Source organism: Beta vulgaris, chromosome 3 (genome assembly GCF_026745355.1).
Source record: "Beta vulgaris subsp. vulgaris cultivar EL10 chromosome 3, EL10.2, whole genome shotgun sequence".
NCBI classification, from domain to species: domain Eukaryota; kingdom Viridiplantae; phylum Streptophyta; class Magnoliopsida; order Caryophyllales; family Amaranthaceae; genus Beta; species Beta vulgaris.
The window spans coordinates 14,668,849-14,689,877 of NC_079204.1; the positions used below are offsets into that span (position 1 = coordinate 14,668,849).

The window sequence follows — 21,029 nt, forward strand, 5'->3', positions numbered from 1 at the left end:
CCTTTAGCATCGTACCGCTACTAGAGTTTGTGAAACATTAGAAGATCTAACGTTTCCCTACCGCTACCCAACCTCTACTCCTGCCTCTACCAGCTACCGAAATCGCTAGCCTATCAAACACTTATTTTTTTTTCTTAAATAACATTTTAACTCTGTCCAACCTCTACCCACTACCTAAAACGCTAGAGCCAAACAAAGTCTAAAACCATATCATTCTCAATTGTAGCATATTGTTTGAAAAGTTGGTAGATTGACAAATACGGAATTGAAAATTTTCAATTTAAATCGATCAGCATTGCACTTAAAAGAAAATTCTGATTATGTTTTTGAACTATTACAAGAACTAATTCTCAATGGGGGAAAAAAAGGTATTACAAGTTCTAAATTACTGTCGAAGGTTTTACAAGTTCTGTTGTCGATTTCTCCCATAAAAATTCAGTGATGTGCCGCCACAGTTAGACAGAGTTCAACGCGTTACGCCATTATCAAGTTGAGGAATGAAGGCTTGTACAATGTACATCTGCTATCTCACTTGCTCTTCCTTAAAAGCGAAAGAAGCAAAAACTTGAAATATGTTGGGAGGAACTGTAGCTCATACACCTAAAGAAGCGCCAATACCTAATAGAAAGCTGAATCTGAACACCCAGCTCGTAAACCAGGGCCTAATATAAGCAAACAATCATACTCACCTCATTGACCAAAAGGAAAACAAACAAACAACGTTCGAGTGGTTGATCCTTGTATTCATGAACATAATACACTGATTACAAGTACTATGGTAATGTTATGCAAGTCAGTTGTACATCACATTTGACAAGAACAATTCCCATTATAATCATCACTAATACAACGTCGGACATAGCACTACAATATGGGTTTAATGTCTTAAAGCCTATGATAGAGGAAAACCCCCCCAATTCAAAAGTCTCATACCAATGACTGAATTCTGAAGCCTAGTAAACTGTAAGTTCTTCCTACTCTAAGGAGGAAAATTTTCAATTTACAATTTCAATTGATTTGTAGAGGAGAAAGAATCAATACAGTAAAATCACTGCATCAGCATAATCTCCTCTCTCTCTGCTAGCAGTGAGTAGTACTCGTGGCTTCCTCATGGTCAATATTCTTGCTAATCAATTCTTTCTCCCTCCAAATTGCATGTACCTCATCAGTACGAAACCTCTGTGTGAAAGTTGATTCCTCCAATGGGGTGGATAATCCATGAGCATAAGCAAGAAGACCAGTGTATGCAATCATGGCACCATTGTCAATGCAGTATCTGTCATCAGTAGAAAATAACCGTCCACCTCTCTCGGAACACATTATCCTCATCATTTCTTGCAATCGTTCATTGCAGCCCACACCCCCAACAATGAGAACATCTTTCGCATCACAATGAGCCATAGCTCTTTCTGTTATTTCGACAAGCATAGCGAACAGAGTTTCCTATGACACCAACCGTTAGAGACCAACAAATTTTTTCATTGCATAATGATAAAGTTACAAAGCACTTAAAAGAACTATCATTTCTTACCCTATATAAACCCATTTATCACCACATCCTCTCGCCCCAATATTTGAATGTTTCCTTCCTAGCTACCCACAATAATGGTTCATATGAGAAAATCAAGGTTTTATCATTTTGGTAGCCGTATCTTGATCTTCTCCAGTACATATATCATCATGATTTTTGGATACGAACACAAATATCGAGTATTAATTGAAAAGAAGAAAAGGTAGGATCCTTACGAAAAGTAAAAGAACATTTACAGAACTTATCTTAATACCCTTACTAGACACATAGAAGTATATGATAAGGCTACCATAATACATTATTTCTGTACATATATTTTCTCACATTACTCTCATATCTCCATATCCTTGAAGACCCAAATGTTTAGTGCTATTATTCTTTCAGCACATTTACATAAAATCAATAGAACAAGTACATTTAGTACAATTAAGTTACTACCTTTATATCTTTTTGTTCTTCCAACTTTCCATTTCGGGTTGTATTTTTAATTCTTCCTATTTGTATCTTCTCTCACAACTACCCATGTATCTCCCTGTGACCCACTATTCACACTTGCTCCTTGGTATTCTCCCAAAAGCAAATGGGAAAAACAAATAAATCCAGACGTAGTATATAGCATCATTTACGAAGTATATACTTCTCAGTTCTCACTAATTAGAGCTTTTCGCCATGAAAGTGGTGGTGCAAATATAATTTATTTTAAATCCTACCTCATTTCTTCTAATTGAATGTTCTATGGAATATATGAGGTTTTAGAAAATGGCCCACCTGTTCAATACTCAAACTGTAAACATGTTTCTAAGTATACTTGGAAGATATAAGCATTTTGTGTCTATCGTAGATTCGTAGCAGTGAAGGAAAAGGTACTTACTTGCAGGGAGTAGCACAAATCGGCAGGTGTGCATTCATTGTTCTTGAGCTTCTCCTCCGCTGTAGTTTCAATGTAGCTCAATATCCCACTAAACGAGACATCCATTCCCTTTACAGCATATGGAAGATCTATGAACTTCTCACCTTTCTTCGCAAGCTGATTTTAAACAGAATAAGGAGTCAACAAAAGCTTTCTTCTTATTGATAATAGGCCCAACAGAAAGCATCAGGAAACAACCACCGTCATCCACAGTGTTAGAGATGTGTGAATTATGCAACTTCACCCCTAACTAGTCAAGACAAAAGCGAAAGACATAGAAGATGTGCAAATTTAGCAACTGAGAGTTAGTGGTGAAATTTAACTGGAAACACCAAAAAGCAAAAGGCAAAGCAATATGAATGGGTTTTACTATCACAATGACTGAAGCAAGTAATGTGAGAAGATAACACGAGATTTTTAAATGAATATATAGTTTTCTTTGCTAACCACCTAAACTATTCTACTTTACTTGGGGTGGAGAAGTGGCTTTAGATGTTGTTTACAAATCACACAAAACGAACACATGAAGTTGAACAATGCAATGCTGAACTTGGAATACAGTGCTCAAAACTTACCCTAATATTCAAAACTCAAGGTTCTTTGGTCACCTATCTTGCAAGTTGCAAGACAAAGTCATCCTACCCTAAGGTGACCTAAACTATGTACAGTGTGGTGTTCTACAAAGCCATTAACCTGAAAAATGACTCATCAAAGTTGAGTAAATTAACAATTAAATCACTAACAATGCAGTTGAAGAATCCTGAAAATTGTCAACACTCGAGACAAACAATGAAAAAGAAGCAAAATTCTCAAACAGGCTTGTTCTACCTGTTCAATATTATATCCTGGACTCGGATCATTTGAAAGTGTCAACACTCGAGCAAAGCGGTCCAAGCAATTGCCAACAGCAATATCAATGGTCTCTCCAAAAATCCGATACCGCCCCTCACTATAAGCAATCACTTGGGTATTACCACCACTAACATATAGCACAACAGGATCAACCGCTCCCGTAACAATCCTCCCCATCTCAATATGAGCAACACAATGATTAACACCAACAATAGGCTTCTTCCAAAGCTGCGAAAGAACCCTCACAACAACTGCAGAGACTTGTAAAGGAGCTCCCATCCCAGGGCCTTTAGTATAGCACAAGCAATCAATTTCATCCGGGGTTATTCCAGCATCCTTAAGAGCAGACTTTACAAGTGGGAGGACATGATGAAGGTGGTGATGTGCAGTTTCTCGAGGGAGAAACCCTTGTCCTGGAGGGGTAATGTAGGTATGTCTCGGGTTCGATAAGATAGTTCCATCTAGTGTTACAACACCAACACCAATCTTGTTAGCTGATCCTTCAAAACCAAGGGCTATCATTCTCTTGCTCATCTTTACCCACAAATCGCTGGCCGCAAAATCCTACGATTCATATTAGCACAATTATATTTCATATTTCACTACCAATATGCTATACATGTAAAATCACCTAGAACTCCCACATTCATCAATGTTATGATCCTAATAATTGCACACTTAATATAACAAAACATCCAAAAAATTGAAATTCATGGCTTTCTATATAATTATTTGTGCTTTGAATCCTTGATTTCTTAAAATATATTTTAAAAAAATGAGCTCACGTACTAGTGATTGAAATTGAATATTTCTTACTCAAATATTTAATGCTAAACTACAAACTACTAACAACATATAGTAAAATTACTCCTAAACAAACCTTCAATTTTTTGGAAACGTCGAAAAAATTCTTCAATTTCTTTCTGCAAGAGGTAACTTGAAGTGATGCTGGAAATACGAACTTCGAAATCGGAACTTTTAGATGGAAAACATAACTACAATGCAATCTGTAACCTGTAACATGTAATCGGTAGAGAGTGATGGAATTTCCTAGCAAATTCTACGGATTGGAATTTGGAGAATTAGGGTTCCAAACTTCTTTTCTTTCCTTTTTTCCCCTCAATTCTTGCTTCTTTGGAATTTTTCAATTAAAATTCAAACTTTAATCCCCTCTCAAGTGTTTAACTCCTAAATATTATTTTAATTATGTTGAATATCTTCGAAACAATTTTGTCCAACAAACAAACATATATGTCAATGAAAATTACAAAGTTTTTGCCGGATCATCTTAGTGTACCAATTATTTTACTAGGTCATTCAAATAGACTTTTATCATCAATCAATAAATTACCATCATAAAGAAACTAAATCATTATAGAAAATTATAAATTAATTAAGACCACCTAATTTATACAAACTCACATTTCACAAATTCAACATTCACAAAAAAAAAACAAAAACAAACAAACTAACAAAGTGCATCAATCACTTATCACACTTCACAAATTCGAAAATTCACACATGTATGCTAATATTACAATTAATATCAGCCAAATAAGATTTTAAATATACAATTTAGGAATTAGGAAATAAATAATGTAAAAGAATTAAAATAAAAATTCTGTAAATGTTAATACAATAATTATTATAATACCTGATGGCTGCGGAGCCGCGTGCTGCGGGCTGGTCGGAGGAGGCGAGGAGCGGTGTCGCCTGCCGGAGTGCCGGTGCTGGTGTGCGGCACGGTGCGGCTGTGCGGTGAAGTCTGCCTGAACTAGGTCTGGCCGTCAGCTGTCTGGGCAGTGAGACAGCAGTGGGTTAATTTTTTTTTTTGGTAGCGTCAGATACTCAGATTCACTAATTGAGATAGGTGTGTTGGAGAAAGGAAGGAGGGAATTGGAACCACTATAATTAAGCGTCGTTTAGTTGGAGTTGAGAAGTATAGCTTCCATTGAATTTACATCGCTCATGAAATTTAATTTTGTAGGAAGTATTTTTTTTTTTGTTTGGCTGAACATGGGAAATTCTAATTCTTGTGGGAATTTCCAGTTGCCTAGTAGGGCCGAGAAAAATTATTTCTTCCATTTTGCACGAAATAGAACTTCCTAGAAAGTTCTACTTCCCATGTTTTTACCAATCAAACAACACATATTGTATTTAAAGGTCAACCAAACAAGCTCTTAATAAATACTCCCTCTGCTTTTTTTTTATTTGCTACATTTCCTTATTAGAAGACTTGGCCCACCAAAAAGGTAATAGTATTATATTTGTTTCCCCTCTTTTTCCACTAAAAAGTACTACTTTTTCCCTCTTTCCCACCCTATTTAATGCTAAAGGGGTCAAAAAATACACTAAAAAAGAATGAAAATGACATCTCCTAAATACTTATGCAAACCAAAATGTAGCAAATAAAAAAAAAGCAGAGGGAGTATCAAGTATGCAAGTAGGCTAAAAAGTAGACAAACTGACCTAAATCTCTATTATATAAGTGAAGGGGGAGGAAGATGGTGTCCCCTCTTAGAAAATCTAATATACCTTTAATAAATTTAAATTGTCATATATATTAAATAATATTTTCTTTCCTCCTACTTGTCATATATATTGAACAAGTTAAATAACGGAATTGAATTTGAAATTTCAGTTAAATATTAAATTAAAGAAAATGATTTCCTCTTCTTACCTATGTGTGAAAAACTCTATTAAAAAATTAAAATAACAATATAACTTGATTGACACATTTAGAAAAAAAAATAAAAATAAAAATTTCATATTAATAATTATACTCATAATATTTCAAAAACCTAAATGTTGATTATTCTTCGGTAATCTCTATTATGTAAATTAAACTCTTTTCAACGATAGAACCCAATACACACATTTTTCCACTTTATTTAAGCACAAACTTTCTTCTACTATATATTTCTTTCTCTCGATAATATATTTGAATAATGATAAAAAAAATCAATAAAGCATTAATTTAAGAAAAATATAGTTACAAAATTAATAATAATTATAAATATATTTACAAATCAAATTTTTTGTGATACTGATTAATAGCTAATTGAGAAAATCAAAAAAGTTAACAGATTACACACGTATAGCGTGCAAAAAAAGCTAGTACTTAAATAAAGTACGTATGCTACTCTGCTGTGCTTCCTTGATTTAATTTTTTTTTTTTTACGAAAAATCTTTAAATTTTTTTAAATTTGAGGGATCACGTGATCCACGGTAGCTCTCCGCCTGCCGTCCAAGTCCAACCATTGGCTATCCTCACTCTTCCTGTATACTGATGTCGAGAAAAAAAATTGATGTTTATTTGAGTTCAAGACTTCAAAGCTTCAAGTACTGTTTTGTTATAGAATCTCTTTTACAATTTCTTTTGACTATATAATACAATTTCTGTGACAAACCTGTTCTTTTAGATATGATTCGCTAACAAAATCTACGTAAAATGAGGAAAAAAGAAAAGGCAAGTACATCCGTATAGGGCCTCAATGTCAACATTCAAAAATCCCATTAAACAGGTGAAGATTCAAAACTAGAGAGTAAAACAAACGCTTATTCTAACAAGCTTCGAAAATAAGTGGCACAAGTAGGCTTACACATATGTCGATCCATAAGCCAGTCTCAAAGCAATCAGTCTACAATCGTAGCACAAAAAACATCCAGAACTTTCGAGTTGAGTTACATGTAAAAGAGAGACGTAAATAAAGCAAATATGATACAAGATGACAACGATAATGCTTCTTAAACAATGTTGTCATGGAACTTATTCTTGCAGAAGCGTCCATCAGAAAATGTACTCTGGCATTACAAGCGGAAAGCGTGCCACTTCAACCTCAAATGGATCGCCTTTTGGCCGCTCCAATCTAGCAAGGAGAAGAGAATGAATTCAATATAACTACCAAGGTCTTATTTAAGACTTGCTCTTCATGAAAAGGGAAAAAAAGCTCGATTATGTTGGAGAAACCATAGCTCTAAACCATCTAGAGGAGAACTAAGACCTAATACAAAATTGAGTCCGAACATGCAATCAATTAAACACCACCTTCTAAGATAAACATCAAAGCGAAATATAAGCAAACAATCATACTCATCTTATAAAACAAACCAAACCAAAAGGAAAATAACGAGTGAGGGAGAGACTTTACCAACACCAATTGACTCAATCAAACGTACTTCGACAAGCGCTAGATTGAAAAAATGAAATGTTGACTACAATGTACCAACATTGGTAATTTGGTGCACAGCTTCAAGGCAGAAGTGCAGCCCACAGCTCAAAATTTGCAACAAGAAGTTCAATAGTGACCAAGAAATTATCACAATCATGATAGTATGATAATAAAATCAAGGTAGTCTAGTTCAACTGAGAGAACTTTACGCTTAAATGGAGACTGGAGCAACTTGACCAACTATACACATCATGCAAAGAGCAGATAGTTTGTTGAATCATAGTGGCATAGTGCCACTATTTATCTAATAATGCTAATGTTGTTTATACCTTCCAGGCACAAATGTAAAAGAACCTTCAATGGAACCAGGCGTACGTTGTTGACTTGAGCAGCTCTCATAGACAAAATCTTTCTCGCCCGGGAACAACAAAGGATACTGAAAGAAAAACAGAAAAGATTTCTCCAATTGATAAGATTGAAAACAAGTAATACTACCTCCGTTTCTGAATACATGCAACATTGGAAATTTGATTTTGTTAGAAAAACACTAAATACTACTCACAACATTGGTTTTCATATATTAGTAAAAGACATGGTCAAATGTGGGTATGCGAATAGTGCAAGAGTCAAAGTAAAGCAACTAAAAAGGAGGGAAAGAGTATTATAAAAGCCTATAACTACATAATTAACGACATATTTCCATCACTTGGAGGAGATATTGACATCCACTGGAGATAGGGTCAGGGGTAAGATAACAGTATCAAAAAAGGAAAAGTTATTTGACACAGAATTTCTTGCTTCAATCCAAAAAACAATTATCACGGAAGTAAAAGCCTGATATAAAATTGATTATAAAACAACTGGGATACCATATAAATTTTGTAAAAAGGAAGGTACACCGTATAACTTGAAATATCATAAGGACAACCCACAACCCCTATTATATTTGTCAAAAAAGAATAAGGCTCATAAAGACCGGGACTTGACCTGACCTGACAAAGTTTTGCCACTAACTCTAACTGACTGTTTCTTCCACAAGAACTTGGAATTTTGTGAACTTTCAAATTTCTTGGTAAATGTCATTCTTTGTACAATTGGAAATGATAGAACCTTAGAATGAATTTTTAAGATTTTTGTGAAGGATCAAAGATGGGGGTGTTAGTGGGCCATAAAGGCTGCTGAATTTATTTTGGTTCAAGATAATGTAGTTTCGTAGCTTGTGAATGAGTCTTGGAAAGTCAAGTGGTGTCACGACTCTATATAGAAAATATGAAACTTAACTTCTGAAATATTAAGTGAAATTTGGCATTAATAGGTTGGGCCTAAAGAGGCAACAGGTGTAAAACAGTCTTATCTAGGGTACTTCTTCTAGGTCACGTACTCGTACCCGCACCCGTACCCGATATGTATCCTGTATGGGTACGCGCATCCTTTCCTAAAATTTCAAAATCTTGCTATTTTCCGTCCTCGTACCCAAATCCGCACCCATACCCGTATCTGTCTTGTGCAACCTGAGAACACTATGAAGCAAATTGGTTCACTAGCTACCAAAACATGATTTGAGGAAATTCATTTTCTTCAAGCAGCACAATAGGTAGCAAGCCAGGAGTCATCTAAGAACAGTTGTCGTGGAAAAGAAATCTTCCAATACTCCATTACGAGTAAAGCTATCTGGACAGATTTGTAGAGTTAGAGACCAGGTACAACGATAGGAGTAAGACCAAGAAGCAACAACCACATTATACTAGGAAGTACAGTCCCCATGTAGTCCAAATTGGTCTTCCCCCCTTTCTCTTCAAAAAAGAAAAAGAGCCAAAAAAGAGCAGGCACCAAGCCACCACCTATGTTTGACACATTTGTCAGAGTGGAAACAGAATGCCACTGATATCGGGGATCCTGCCAATAATAGATAACCATTACGAAGCAATAATCTGGTGGCAACATCCACAAGAGAGTAGCCTACCTAGTAAGAGCTTTGCAGCGTTAGCTAATTCATTAAACCCCTCACGAACTGAGATCAGGAAATGGTGAATTTGTACATCCAAGTAGTCTGCTTGAGGTATCAAAACTAGGTAGTGAATGGCGTTCCTATTGCCCATTCTCATACCGTGAATTAGGTAAGATGGGAGCTTCATGCAACTTGTGGATGATGATCAAGGGTTGTGAAGACTCTAAAACCTTTACTCACCAGCTCTACAGACTATGGTTCATAACTTCAAACAAGTTCCTCTCCAGCAACTCCCATATTGTCTAACACAAACAACGGAGAATAAAAGGGAAAAAAGAAGAAGCAAAGACTCACTTCTTAACATATTCATAAGCTACAAATTAAACCAAACCAAAGAATAAGGGAATCAACTGGCTGATGCCAACTAATCACTAATCAGGACGGCAAACTTTCTTATAAATACCAAATTTTTTGTGTTCCGTTAATGAAAACCTTACTTTAGTCAAAAATTAGAAGCACAATTTTGCTGGAGACGGAAGCATTTACTTTGGAGACAGAAGCAAACTGACAAGAAATACGTTCTTCTACTATATCCATTATCACATTCAACTGGAAGATGAACCTAGAAACCAATATTGATCCAAACTCCCAAAAAGTTGAAAGTTAAGAGCACTTGAAGCCTAGTTTCATCAGCTGAACACTAAGAAGAATCCCAAAGAATGGACTCGAAAAAAAAATCCTCATCTTCTCCATGAAAATGATCCCAACATGTGAATCATCTTTAATCTTTTATGGTAATTAGAAGACAGGTCACACCAATGTTGACTATAAGTTGGTACTCCGTTCGCACTTCCCAGTTGTGTATTTTGTCAATATATATTATATCGATATACATGAACAATGTGTAAAGACTCCTTTATTTTCAGAAATGGGCTAAAAGAAGAATAGTTTGTTTACTTGTTTGCAGGTTTCATAACAAGCTCTCAAGGAATCTAGTCATGCAATACATAATTGTTAGAAGTGCTATGACCAGAAAAGCAAAGCTGCAACCAGTTCCAATCACATTCAAAACAACAAGCAATTCAAGCGACTTGTAGATAAAATGTACCTTTCCTATGACAGCTTCTGCATCAACTTCATTCTTCACAACCTCATTTTCTCTAATGATCCAATGTCTCCAGTACAGCTGACAAGATTCAAACTTCATCCCATGCACTATACATCCCTCAGGCAAAAGGGACATGCGTACTGAATAAGCAAACAAGAATCCTGGGCTTCCAAGGTCACTCTGCTCTGGAACAAGCACAGCAGATGCACGTACCTGGCATGAATATCCCATTGTTTGGCCATCAGACACAGCAAGAAATAAGAGATATTATGAATCCAATGATTTGTAGCAGCAGAATTTCACAACGTTCAATTTCAAACAAAAGAGCAAGTCTGAGACAAAAATCAAATGAGCCTATATATACGCCAGCATAAAACTAACATAACTTTTACTCTTGTGTCTCACATTACTCTTTACACTTCCATTTTTGGAAATGACCCACTATTTTAATACATCTCTTACCCCGCTACTAAAGAGTTAGTGTCCCACTCACTCTCTCTTCAAATAAAAATACTAGCCCAACATCATCCATCAAATTAACCTTTTCAACAAATAAAGTACCCAACTAACTCCTATCAATCTACTTTTTCAACAGAATAACAACTGATAACCAAACAACTATTTATGAACTATAACTATGTGCCATGATAAGCGTAGACAGTATTATCTTTATGAGATAGATGACCAATGCGAAAGTAAGCACAAAAAAAAGAGTGCTACAGGTACAAAAAGTACCCCACTAACTCCTATGTCTATCACATCTACATTTCCAATAAAATAACTATTGAGAAACAGATACCAACTTGTGAATTAAAGCTATGTGCCATAATAAGTGTAAAGAATTATATCTATATGAGATAGTTGACTAACGAAAAAAGGTACAAAAACAGGAATGCAACAGGTACAAGTATACCAAGCTTCTGACTTGCTGTTTAGAAAAATGACGAGCATACAAACATCAGAGTACAAAGAGTTTAACAATTCAAATGATCTGATAAAAGTTGAGATGAGTCTAATATCAGGTTCAGGATTCATATAAGCATTAAAAAATTAAATGACAAGCTAATGCTACTCCATTCCTTTTAAAGGACTTGTTTTGACTTTTGACCCTATTCACATACCTTACTTTCATTGTATCTTGTGATTATTACTTACAAAAATATCTGGTCATGTCAGATCTTGCTAGATTTGTCTCATTGTATATTTTAAAGATATAAATGATTAGATTATGCATTTGCAAACTTGATGAAAAAAACCAGTCAACTAAAAACAAACAGAGGAAGTATATAGATAAAATAAAATTAGACAACAGGTAGAAAGCAAGATAAAAAAAAGGACCCCTGACGCACAAGAGATTAATAAAATATGCACTTTTATAGATAACAACTAACCGAGAACTGACTAACTCATGTTTACCACCGTTTCTTCAAAAAATAAACTTTCTCTTATTTTATATGATCAATATCTAATAATCCCTCCGTCTAAGAAAGATCTTAACACTTATTGAAACACTTAATTTAAGGTCATAAGTTGTAATATAATTATAGTACCTGTACACCATTTGTCACAGCAGTGGAGCAGAGAGGTGGTTTTTCTGGAAACTGACTGATGCTTTTCAGATTACCTTCCTCGCGAACTGAGACCATACCACTGTGCAAGCGTCGACCATGTTCTTCCAACCACAATAATACTCCATCACACTGTTGGTTACGACTAGACTTCAATAATGCATCAGGAACACAAGGCATCATTTCACCGTCTTCTCTAAGCATTGTGGTACCAACATACAGTTGATTGTTGGCACAATTAAGGCAGAAAACCTTTTCATTCCCTACAAAAGAGGCAGCTATAGCAATATATTTGGATTTAGTAGAAAAACCTACGTCATGCATTATACTCTTTGACTCCATGACAGCATGCCTTAGAGGTAACAAGATCACATTCACCAGGTGGTCATAGACAGAATATCCTCCAATAAGACCCATTAATTTATCGGAGATCTCCTGACCATCATGAAAACGATAAATCAATCTTGTCGAAAGTGGCAATTTCACTCTTAAGCCTTTCTCCACCTCATTTAAATCCTCCTCGGATGTACCCTTTCTCAAAGTTGTAAGCACCTCAGGAAAATTGCTGCCCAACCAACTTTTAAGGCCGTCCCAACACCCTTTGACGCGTTTTACAAGAGGCCAAGGATACATGCTGAAAGCTTCCCTCCATAGCTGATAAGCTAACTGGAAAGACCGACAATAAGTGGTTACCAGTGTTGCAATAAAGATTGACCCCACAAGTAAATGACACAAACAAGTAAAGAGAGTGAAGATCACAAATTACTCATCATTAGCTATCTAAAAGACGGGACTAAAGTCATCCAAGAATTTTGGAGCCAGAAGATCAAAAAAATAGCATTTCACTAGGAGAACCCTAGATAAAGGCAGTAATTGATGATGCAACCAATCTAGGTAGCAAGCCACAAAATATAGAATACAGAGTTAAAGTTGTTGACCTAAACACCAATACAAATAGTTAATGCTGCGAAACTAATCTTTCCATGACAAACCACTTCTCCAATTGGAGTGGTGGTTCGAACTTTAAACATTCAACCAAAGTTCTAGGATCGAGCATTCATATAGGTGATTCAGGTCTCTCACCAATACTTACCTAGAAGAAATCTTTGCACATTGTTTTAAAAAGAGTCCATTCATTCACTGTTTCGTCCATTGCTCCAATTAATCAAACCAATATCAAAGAGATGATTAATAAGACCATCTCGGCTTAAACCACTCCTACACAAATCAGTACAACTACCCATAAATTTCCTAACCTAGTCACATAACAAAATAAAACACTTTCCATATCATAACTCATTTGACATTATTGACTAGTCAAATATATATTCTCAATTATCAGACCATGATCTATCCCCACTGAAAGCATTGCTCGAAACCCCCCAACAAATCCTTGGCCATAGTTCGCCTAAAATCACAACTTTTGTTATATATGGTACATTTCATTCAACATCAAGTCTCTCTAATTCAACCCATAATACTCATAAAGCTAAATCCTTCATCAAAAATCTCATATATCCAAAATAACAATCAAACATAATTTGATAAACAAATCTTGATAAATAGCAGAAAAATAATTTAACAGACCTCTCAGTTAAGTATGAAAATATTATCATCTTGTAAAACCCAACCCACAAAACTTTGGAATCAATATAACCCACCCACAAATACAAAATAACAATAAGAAGAACAAAAAATTGAAAAAGCAGAAAGATGGGAATCACCTTGAAAGAAGGAAGTGGGTTACCAAAAGGATCAACGGGGGAAGAGATATCAAGGTCATTTGAGCAATTAATAGACCAGTAAAGATCATCAGAAGCCCAATCCCTGAATTTCTTGCTAACACAACAAACTTTGGCAGTGTCATTTGGGTCTAATTTTGAGATTATTACTTGAATTGCTAAATCCCCCAAACCCTCAATTCCTATTATTTCTTCTTCTTCCATGTCTCAATCTTTTTGTTTTTCTCTCTTGTTTTATTTCCCAAAGTGTCACTCTCCTTTTTCAGCAGATTTCCTCGTGTGTGTTACTTGTGAAAGTCTTACTGTTGGGGAATTAGGATTACAACTAGTTGTTAGGGAGAAGCCGACAAAAGGGGTTATGAGTTTATGACTTAATGTGCTATGTGGCCACGTCCCCTTCTACCTGGGTAACAATAACAATCGTACGAGGCTACGAGCTGGAGGCTTCTATAACAATAAGAGTTAGATAAATGATAAAAGTCATATGAGAACTATTATATACTCCCTCCGTGTCAAAATATAGATTCAATTTTCATTTTGGGTGTCCCAAAATATAATTCTCATTTTCATATTTAGTTCCACATTTTCCCGTAATTTATCTAGAAAAACCGTGTCCCATCATTTATTTGCTTCTTGAATTTTGTTTTTTCCTTTATTTATTCAATCAAAATGTTACAATTAATACTCTTTCACCAATTATTCTCCACTCTCTCTCCTAAAATCATCTTTTCCCATACAACATCTATTTAAATAAACAATTTTTTATTTATTATCCCTCTTATATTCTACTTGCATATATTATCGTGAAAAAAGGAAAATGGAAATTCTATTTTGGGACGGAGGGAGTACATTTCTTGTTTAGATTATGAAAAATAGTTTATCTATTAAAAAAGTATTTTTCAATAGAGCAATATATTGAATCTAAAAACATCACACAAATAATATACCTAAAATTAGGTCATATAAATATGCTACTTTTGTAGTTATTTCCCACACTTAATCGGCACATAATAGATTACAGGAAATGGAGTAGTTGATATTATTTATTTTCCAAGACCAAAGCTTCTTGGGTTTAGAAGTTGAATCCGTCAAACCTGATCAATCATTTGCGAATCCTAATGTGGATAGATTGGGTCAAGAAGACGCAAAAATAGTACTTCAAGACCCACTGCGTGATAAGGTCTTTTGTTCTTCCATCTGTTATTTTGGCACAAATCTAATTGGTTCTTGAAAATGAACAATTCGACAAGGTTCAATTGTCCTCCATGAATTTCTACATTCGTGTAATTGTCATTATACTTCAATTGGCAACATAAGATCCCGACATGAAAAAAGATGTCGAAGTACAATCCCCACTCTAAAAATTGATACTAAACCTAAAGCTTTCTTCAGTGACTACATGTTTGTCCACTGAGATATTACACTATATTTTTCCTCCTCTGCAGTTTGTGTGTGGCCAACCACATAACAATACATGGTGTGACTATATTTGTGTATTGAAGTATAGCTTCATATAATCATAAGGTAATTTTATTATGTCCATAAAAGTAACCTCAATTCAATATATATGTAAAATCAACCCCATTAAAAAAAATTACCTCATTTTAACCCTATTATTTTGTAACAAATATATCTCTTCAATTGTAGAAGATATCAAACTAGAAGCCAAGAAACTCAAGTTATTAGCATGTATTAAACTTAGTAAAGCAGAAGTAAGAAAAGCTCATGATCTCGCCACTTGGTCAAGAAGACTTAGTTTTATTGGTTCAACTGCTATGAAAATAATAAAAAAAATTGTACATGTTCAAGTCTACATTCTTTAACTCTTTGATGCTCCAACGAAATTGATTAATCTAAAATATCGAGGAGCAGTAATAATAATCCCGATATTTCATGCAGATCCATCGGGAATTCATCACTTTAGAAAGTATAGTCTTGCATTCACATATAGGACCTTGATATTGAAAGGATAAAGTATAGAGATTATTTTAAGGTTTATGTTAGAAAGGAAGTGATGTAACAACGACCAATTTTGAGCTTTAAGACATTTAATTAGAGGGTTCCCATTTCATCTTTTTCTGTCTTTCCATGCCTCATCTAGTGATAATTGGCTTATGGCTAATCTCTCATATAATATCTCCTTTTTTTAATTTGGAAATCTAGAAAGCCCAAAATTATATCTATTTATTTCAACCCTCTTCTCACATTCTTAGCTGACGATATTCAAAACTCCTCCCACCAATTGCAAACACAAATTTTAAGTTTGGAAAATAGAATAAAAAAGATGTGCGACAAATATGATTTCATTAAGTGAATAATAGTTGCGATCTCTAATCCTCCATTGATTCGATCTCTACTTAACTTTGAATGTATCATGAACTAATCTGACAAACTTCTAACTTTGGTTTGATTTTTTTTCAATTGAGTGACACCGGGACTTGTTCTCATCTGAGGATGATCGCCCAAGAATGGAACAACATTAGGAGCTATGAAGTAATCTTTCTTTTATCTTCTATTTTTATCTCAGCTCAAGAATGAAGAGGGGAATTGTATTTATAGAGCTTTCTTAAATCTAAGCTCTACAAATATTTTACTAGATGGCCTCATCATGAACATAAAGTCATACACCCTGTTCATAGTACTTCTCATATTTAATGGGACCTTGGCCCAATATTCCCTCAATTCTATTTTGAGTCCACTCATGGTACACCCAGGTGTACCATGCTCATGGTACACCTAGGGGCATTTCTATAATTAATTGCAAGTTAAGGGACACGTTGGTAATTTCGGGGTAATAAATGACAAAAAGCAAAAAGCAAAAATCTGAATCCAATTCTTCTTTCTCACTCATTTCTCTCAATTCTTGCTCACCGGAAAAATCTGATTTTCAATTCTTCTCTCTCTCCTCCTTCCAAACCTTCCAAACACAACAATGGAGATCTGAAATTCGCGAATAAAAAATTCTAGATCTCAAATTCGCGAGATGAACGATGAGATGATGGTGACGCGGACTCGAGATGATGATGAGGCGACTGAAGAGACCCACAACCCATCCACGATGATGATGAAGACCCACGATCCGGATCTGATTATGTTTTAGCTCATTTGTTTTGTTGTTGTTGTTTTTCTCATTTCCCCTCAGTTATTCGTATTGCATAAACCAGATGTTTTTGGTTGTTTTACATGATCAGTTAATGAACAAAATTATGGGTGCTGATTTTGAATTATCATTGTAGGAATGAGCAAATGTATTCTGCAATAATTTTGAATTCTAATGTTCAAATGAGTCAAGCATCTATGCTTATTTAGAATAATTGAAGATTATGTGCTCATTTACATAATTTGTGTTGGATGATTATTGCTGTTTAGTCAACTCTTGTACTTGCTCTATTTTTTTTTCTATTCATTTCATCTCTTACTTCATTTTCTTTTTTGCTCACCTGTAATTAGTTCGTTTTCGTAACTGCTCATTTGCACCAAGTTTGCTCATTTTCTTAAATGAGTAGAAATACTTGCTCATCTGCTCATTTTACTCATTTGATCATTTGCTTAATTTGCTCATTTGCTCATTTTGCTCATTTGCCCATTTGCTCATTTGGCGAAAATAGCCTTGGGTGTACCATGAGCATGGTACACCCAGGTTTACTATAAAGATTCTCTTAGAATTTTGTTGTTCCTATTTGGAATCGGGAAAGAAACCAATGCAACTCAAAAAATGGGTAAAAGATTCCACTATTTTAAATAACATTAAATTGACTAAAAATAAAAAATTCTTACCTTTATGATAGGTTAGGCAACCAATGTTACAAAAAGTTTGAGGGTAAAAGAGTAAAGTACCTACAAACTAATGTGAACACATTTCTTGCTCATTCTTTTATGTTTGATAACCAATTAGGCAAAAGTTTGAGGGGTTAAAAAGTAAAAAAATATATTTGTGTGAACACATTTATTGCAACATGAAATTAATGTAACATTTAATTTATGTATTATATTATTTATGGAAAGATTCGAAATATGAACAATATATTGAAATTTTTCAATGGGAAAAATAGGAACAACAAAAGAAAACAGGAGGAGTAATAAATCACTTTATTTAAACGGGACCAATTTAATAGCAAGCGTGCAAATTAATTAATTTGGTGATAATTTAATAATATAATTAATTTTTGACTTTAACAGGTCAAACAATAAATCATGTGGCATATTGCAATATTTTTATGCCTACACCAAGATGTCTCATTTGCTCCTTTAAAAAAGTTTTTTTTTTCAAAAATCACTTTATAAAACATCAAATTTGTGATAAACCACCTTATATTTTTTTTTTGCAAAAACAAACCTAAAACACTTTTTTTTTACGAGAACAAACCTTAAACACAAAATTTGATCCCAATAGCATCACAAAATTTGTGTTTCAGGTTTGATTGATCCCAATAACATCACAATAGTACTTCAATTGTCGCTTGATTGATCCCAATATACATCAAGTTTGTAACAAAAACTAAATTCTTGTTGATAATTGTTTGACAATTTTGGATGATCAATAAATAAATAAACTATAAGAATTTTTTTTTTGTTTCGGCTTTTCTGATAAGTCTACGAGAACTTTGGAATTACTTGTACCAGATTATTAGTTATAATATATATTGGATTGCGAAAAAGAATGTTTACTATTGTTTTGCTAAATATACTAATAAATATTATTCTGAACAAAAATATTAGAATGATTCTGATTTAGACATTTCTCAATGAGTGATATGGTGGATGGATGGTAAATAAATAGTCATTCAGCAATCAGTTTATTATGTTAAAAGTATATTCGATATTGTAATATTATTAGTTTTGAAATGGAACCATCTTTTAGTCAATAAGTTATCCTAATACTCCTTATTTAGATAAGTTTAACAATTGTCCTACTTATATTACATGCTTTTAATCGATGTGATGGTAATAATTATGGATGGTTTTATGCGCTTTTTGTTTATCTGCTAAATCCAATAAAGATTATGAGCCCAGAATCCCAAGCAAAAGCAGCTTGTTAGGATTGCTCATGCAGCAAGGTACAACGCTCGTCATTGGTTGTTCGTTGTCTGAATCGTGAATGACAATTGTTCCCCTCAGCACTTTCATCAGCGATCCAAGTTTTAACTCCACCATCACTAGCTTTGACCAGCGATTCCCTTCGTCACATGCGACTATTTATCGTTTTTTGTTGGTTTTGTTTTTTATGTATTGTAAAAGCTCTTAAAGCCTCTTTAAGTTCGTTTGGTTGTGTTAGATGTGGTTGTATTAGCATTAGGTTGTACTTCTTTTTTTAATTAATGTACGATGTCTCGATGTCAAAAAATAATTAAAAAAATCCAATAAAGAAACATTCCTACAGAAAGGGAAAGACGGAAGGAGGAGACTAACCTATCTGAAAATAAGATTGTTAATTATCGCCCCAAAATTACTTAAAATCGCCACAAATCCATTTTTTCGGACTATTTTACCCTTTCCTCTTTTCCACACCATCCACCACCCCCACCACCATCCCCTACCTCTCCACTGCCACCTCTGACCCTCCACCGCCACCACCTACCTCCCCCAACCACCACCATCACCCACATACGATGTTTGCGAAATTTTTTTAGGCTTGGGCAAACGTCCGCGGTGGACGTTCGCCCCATGCCCGGAACGTTTGGCCCAAGCCTAAAAAATTTCGCGAACATCGTATGTGGGTGATGGTGGTGGTTGGGGGAGGTAGGTGATGGCGGTGGAGGGTCAAAAGTGGCAGTGGAGAGGTAGGGGGTGGTGGATGGTGTGGAAAAGAGAAAAGGGTAAAATAGTCCGAAAAAATGAATTTGTGGCGATTTTAAGTAATTTTGGGGCGATAATTAACAAACCTCACCAAAAAGAAAGGAGAAAAAATGCCTAACTACAACACTACCAATATTCTGATAACAAACGAAAAGTAAATAAAAGAAATGTTCGAATTTCATAACAAATACAAAGTCTTGAACGTGATAAGTTTATCTTTACTGCATCAGCAGCTGACCCTCGTAATTAGAAACGTCTGGGTTCTACACAACCTGTAACAAAAAGGGACACAAAAAGTGTTTAGGAATAATCAAAACGCCTAATTTTTTTTATTAATACACACTAATGAGTAAGTAAAATTAACTTGATTTTTTTTTTAATAACGGTGTAATGTTTTATCTACTTTAGAACACTATAGACTATCTCATTGTAGATATTGTGTTACTTTTATTAATAAATTTTAACTATTGCTTATGAAAGAAGTACTGACTTTGATACACAAAATATTATCTCTTTTTTTTTAATGTTAATCACTATTTTATTGAGTGGTTTATTTTCAATGGAAAAGAAAAGTATGGATCAGCGAATTTTTTTTTGTCGAAAATTTTATTTTTTTTCCTCCTCCTAGAGCGATTATCCGATTTCCAACTACTACAAACCTACCAGAACCACAACCAATATCGCTTGATCATTAGTAGTACATTTTTTGAACCTAATCATGAACTCATTGTCCCTTATGCACCCACCGAAAACCTTAGCTTAATGTTGAGAGTACCTCATTTCATGCCTGACGGGTATCCTTATTTCCGTGTTAAGCCTTGTTAAAATGGAGGTCAACGTAGCCCACGTGTTTAGTTGTGCCATCAAATTTAAGCAAAAATTTCGTAAATTTGTCATGTCAAAAGTTTGACGATAGTTATGTTATACTTTTGATAAGCTATATGTAATAGTCTAGAAGACTTGACATCACCTCCGAGAGGTCTTGGAATCGAGTTTTACCTTTTGCAAAAGAGATCCACAATCCCCCCTCTCCCTCTTTGCAATGAACCTTAATTGGAAAATCGGGAAGAAAGGTTAAATACCCGAGGATAGCACATAAACCAAAATCTCCAATACCATACCAAGCCATGTTGGGCCAAAACCATGTTAGGTCGCCTTAGTTCAAGCTAGCTCACCCGTTGCCATATCTCACCAGATTTTATATTTCTAATTTCACACAATGTCACAAATTTGCGAGTTTTTACATAAATTTCCTAATTCGAGAAGAAGATGTGCAACATACTCATCGTCTAATTAAGGGGGTGTTTGGTTGGGGTATTTTTAATGGAATGGAATGGAATGACATCCATTCCATTGTTTGGTTGGACATATTTGGGGTAGAGTCCCATACCCAAGGGTATCT

The 21,029-nt window shown here is 34.7% G+C and overlaps 2 protein-coding genes across 3 annotated transcripts; both read right to left on the reverse strand.

Annotated features, from left to right (window-relative positions):
* Positions 1 to 706: 706 nt before the first annotated feature.
* LOC104888847 (uncharacterized) lies at positions 707 to 5,167 on the reverse strand. Of its 2 annotated transcripts, none has more exons than XM_010673947.4 (4): positions 4,948 to 5,167; positions 3,270 to 3,857; positions 2,403 to 2,558; positions 707 to 1,443 (listed from the first exon to the last, which is right to left on the reverse strand). In XM_010673947.4, exons 2-4 carry the CDS (start codon positions 3,825 to 3,827, stop codon positions 1,081 to 1,083), a joined length of 1,077 nt encoding a protein of 358 aa, XP_010672249.1. In that variant the 5' UTR covers positions 3,828 to 3,857; positions 4,948 to 5,167; the 3' UTR covers positions 707 to 1,080. The 2 variants fall into 2 exon arrangements, with proteins under 2 accessions (XP_010672249.1, XP_048497110.1); XM_048641153.2 differs by lacking the exon at positions 4,948 to 5,167 and adding an exon at positions 4,174 to 4,254.
* A 1,578-nt stretch (positions 5,168 to 6,745) lies between these two features.
* Positions 6,746 to 14,207, reverse strand: LOC104888849 (F-box protein SKIP16). Its single transcript, XM_010673950.4, has 5 exons — positions 13,814 to 14,207; positions 12,072 to 12,755; positions 10,522 to 10,734; positions 7,795 to 7,901; positions 6,746 to 7,162 (listed from the first exon to the last, which is right to left on the reverse strand). The coding sequence occupies exons 1-5, from the start codon at positions 14,033 to 14,035 to the stop codon at positions 7,084 to 7,086; spliced, it is 1,305 nt and encodes a 434-aa protein (XP_010672252.1). The 5' UTR covers positions 14,036 to 14,207; the 3' UTR covers positions 6,746 to 7,083.
* Between the last annotated feature and the right edge of the window lie 6,822 nt (positions 14,208 to 21,029).

What these genes read in the sequence shown, in the direction of transcription:
- LOC104888847 (XM_010673947.4), bottom strand. Translation starts at nt 3,827, where the DNA reads ATGAGCAAGAGAATGATAGCCCTTGGTTTTGAAGGATCAGCTAACAAG. An exon ending in CAGGATATAATATTGAACAG is followed by an intron (nt 2,559 to 3,269) that starts GTAGAACAAGCC and finishes GTTTAAAATCAG; the next exon opens with CTTGCGAAGAAAGGTGAGAA. An exon ending in ATTTGTGCTACTCCCTGCAA is followed by an intron (nt 1,444 to 2,402) that starts GTAAGTACCTTT and finishes TTGGTGTCATAG; the next exon opens with GAAACTCTGTTCGCTATGCT.
- LOC104888849 (XM_010673950.4), bottom strand. Translation starts at nt 14,035, where the DNA reads ATGGAAGAAGAAGAAATAATAGGAATTGAGGGTTTGGGGGATTTAGCA. An exon ending in CAGAAGCTGTCATAGGAAAG is followed by an intron (nt 7,902 to 10,521) that starts GTACATTTTATC and finishes TTTTTCTTTCAG; the next exon opens with TATCCTTTGTTGTTCCCGGG. An exon ending in TTTACATTTGTGCCTGGAAG is followed by an intron (nt 7,163 to 7,794) that starts GTATAAACAACA and finishes TCTCCTTGCTAG; the next exon opens with ATTGGAGCGGCCAAAAGGCG.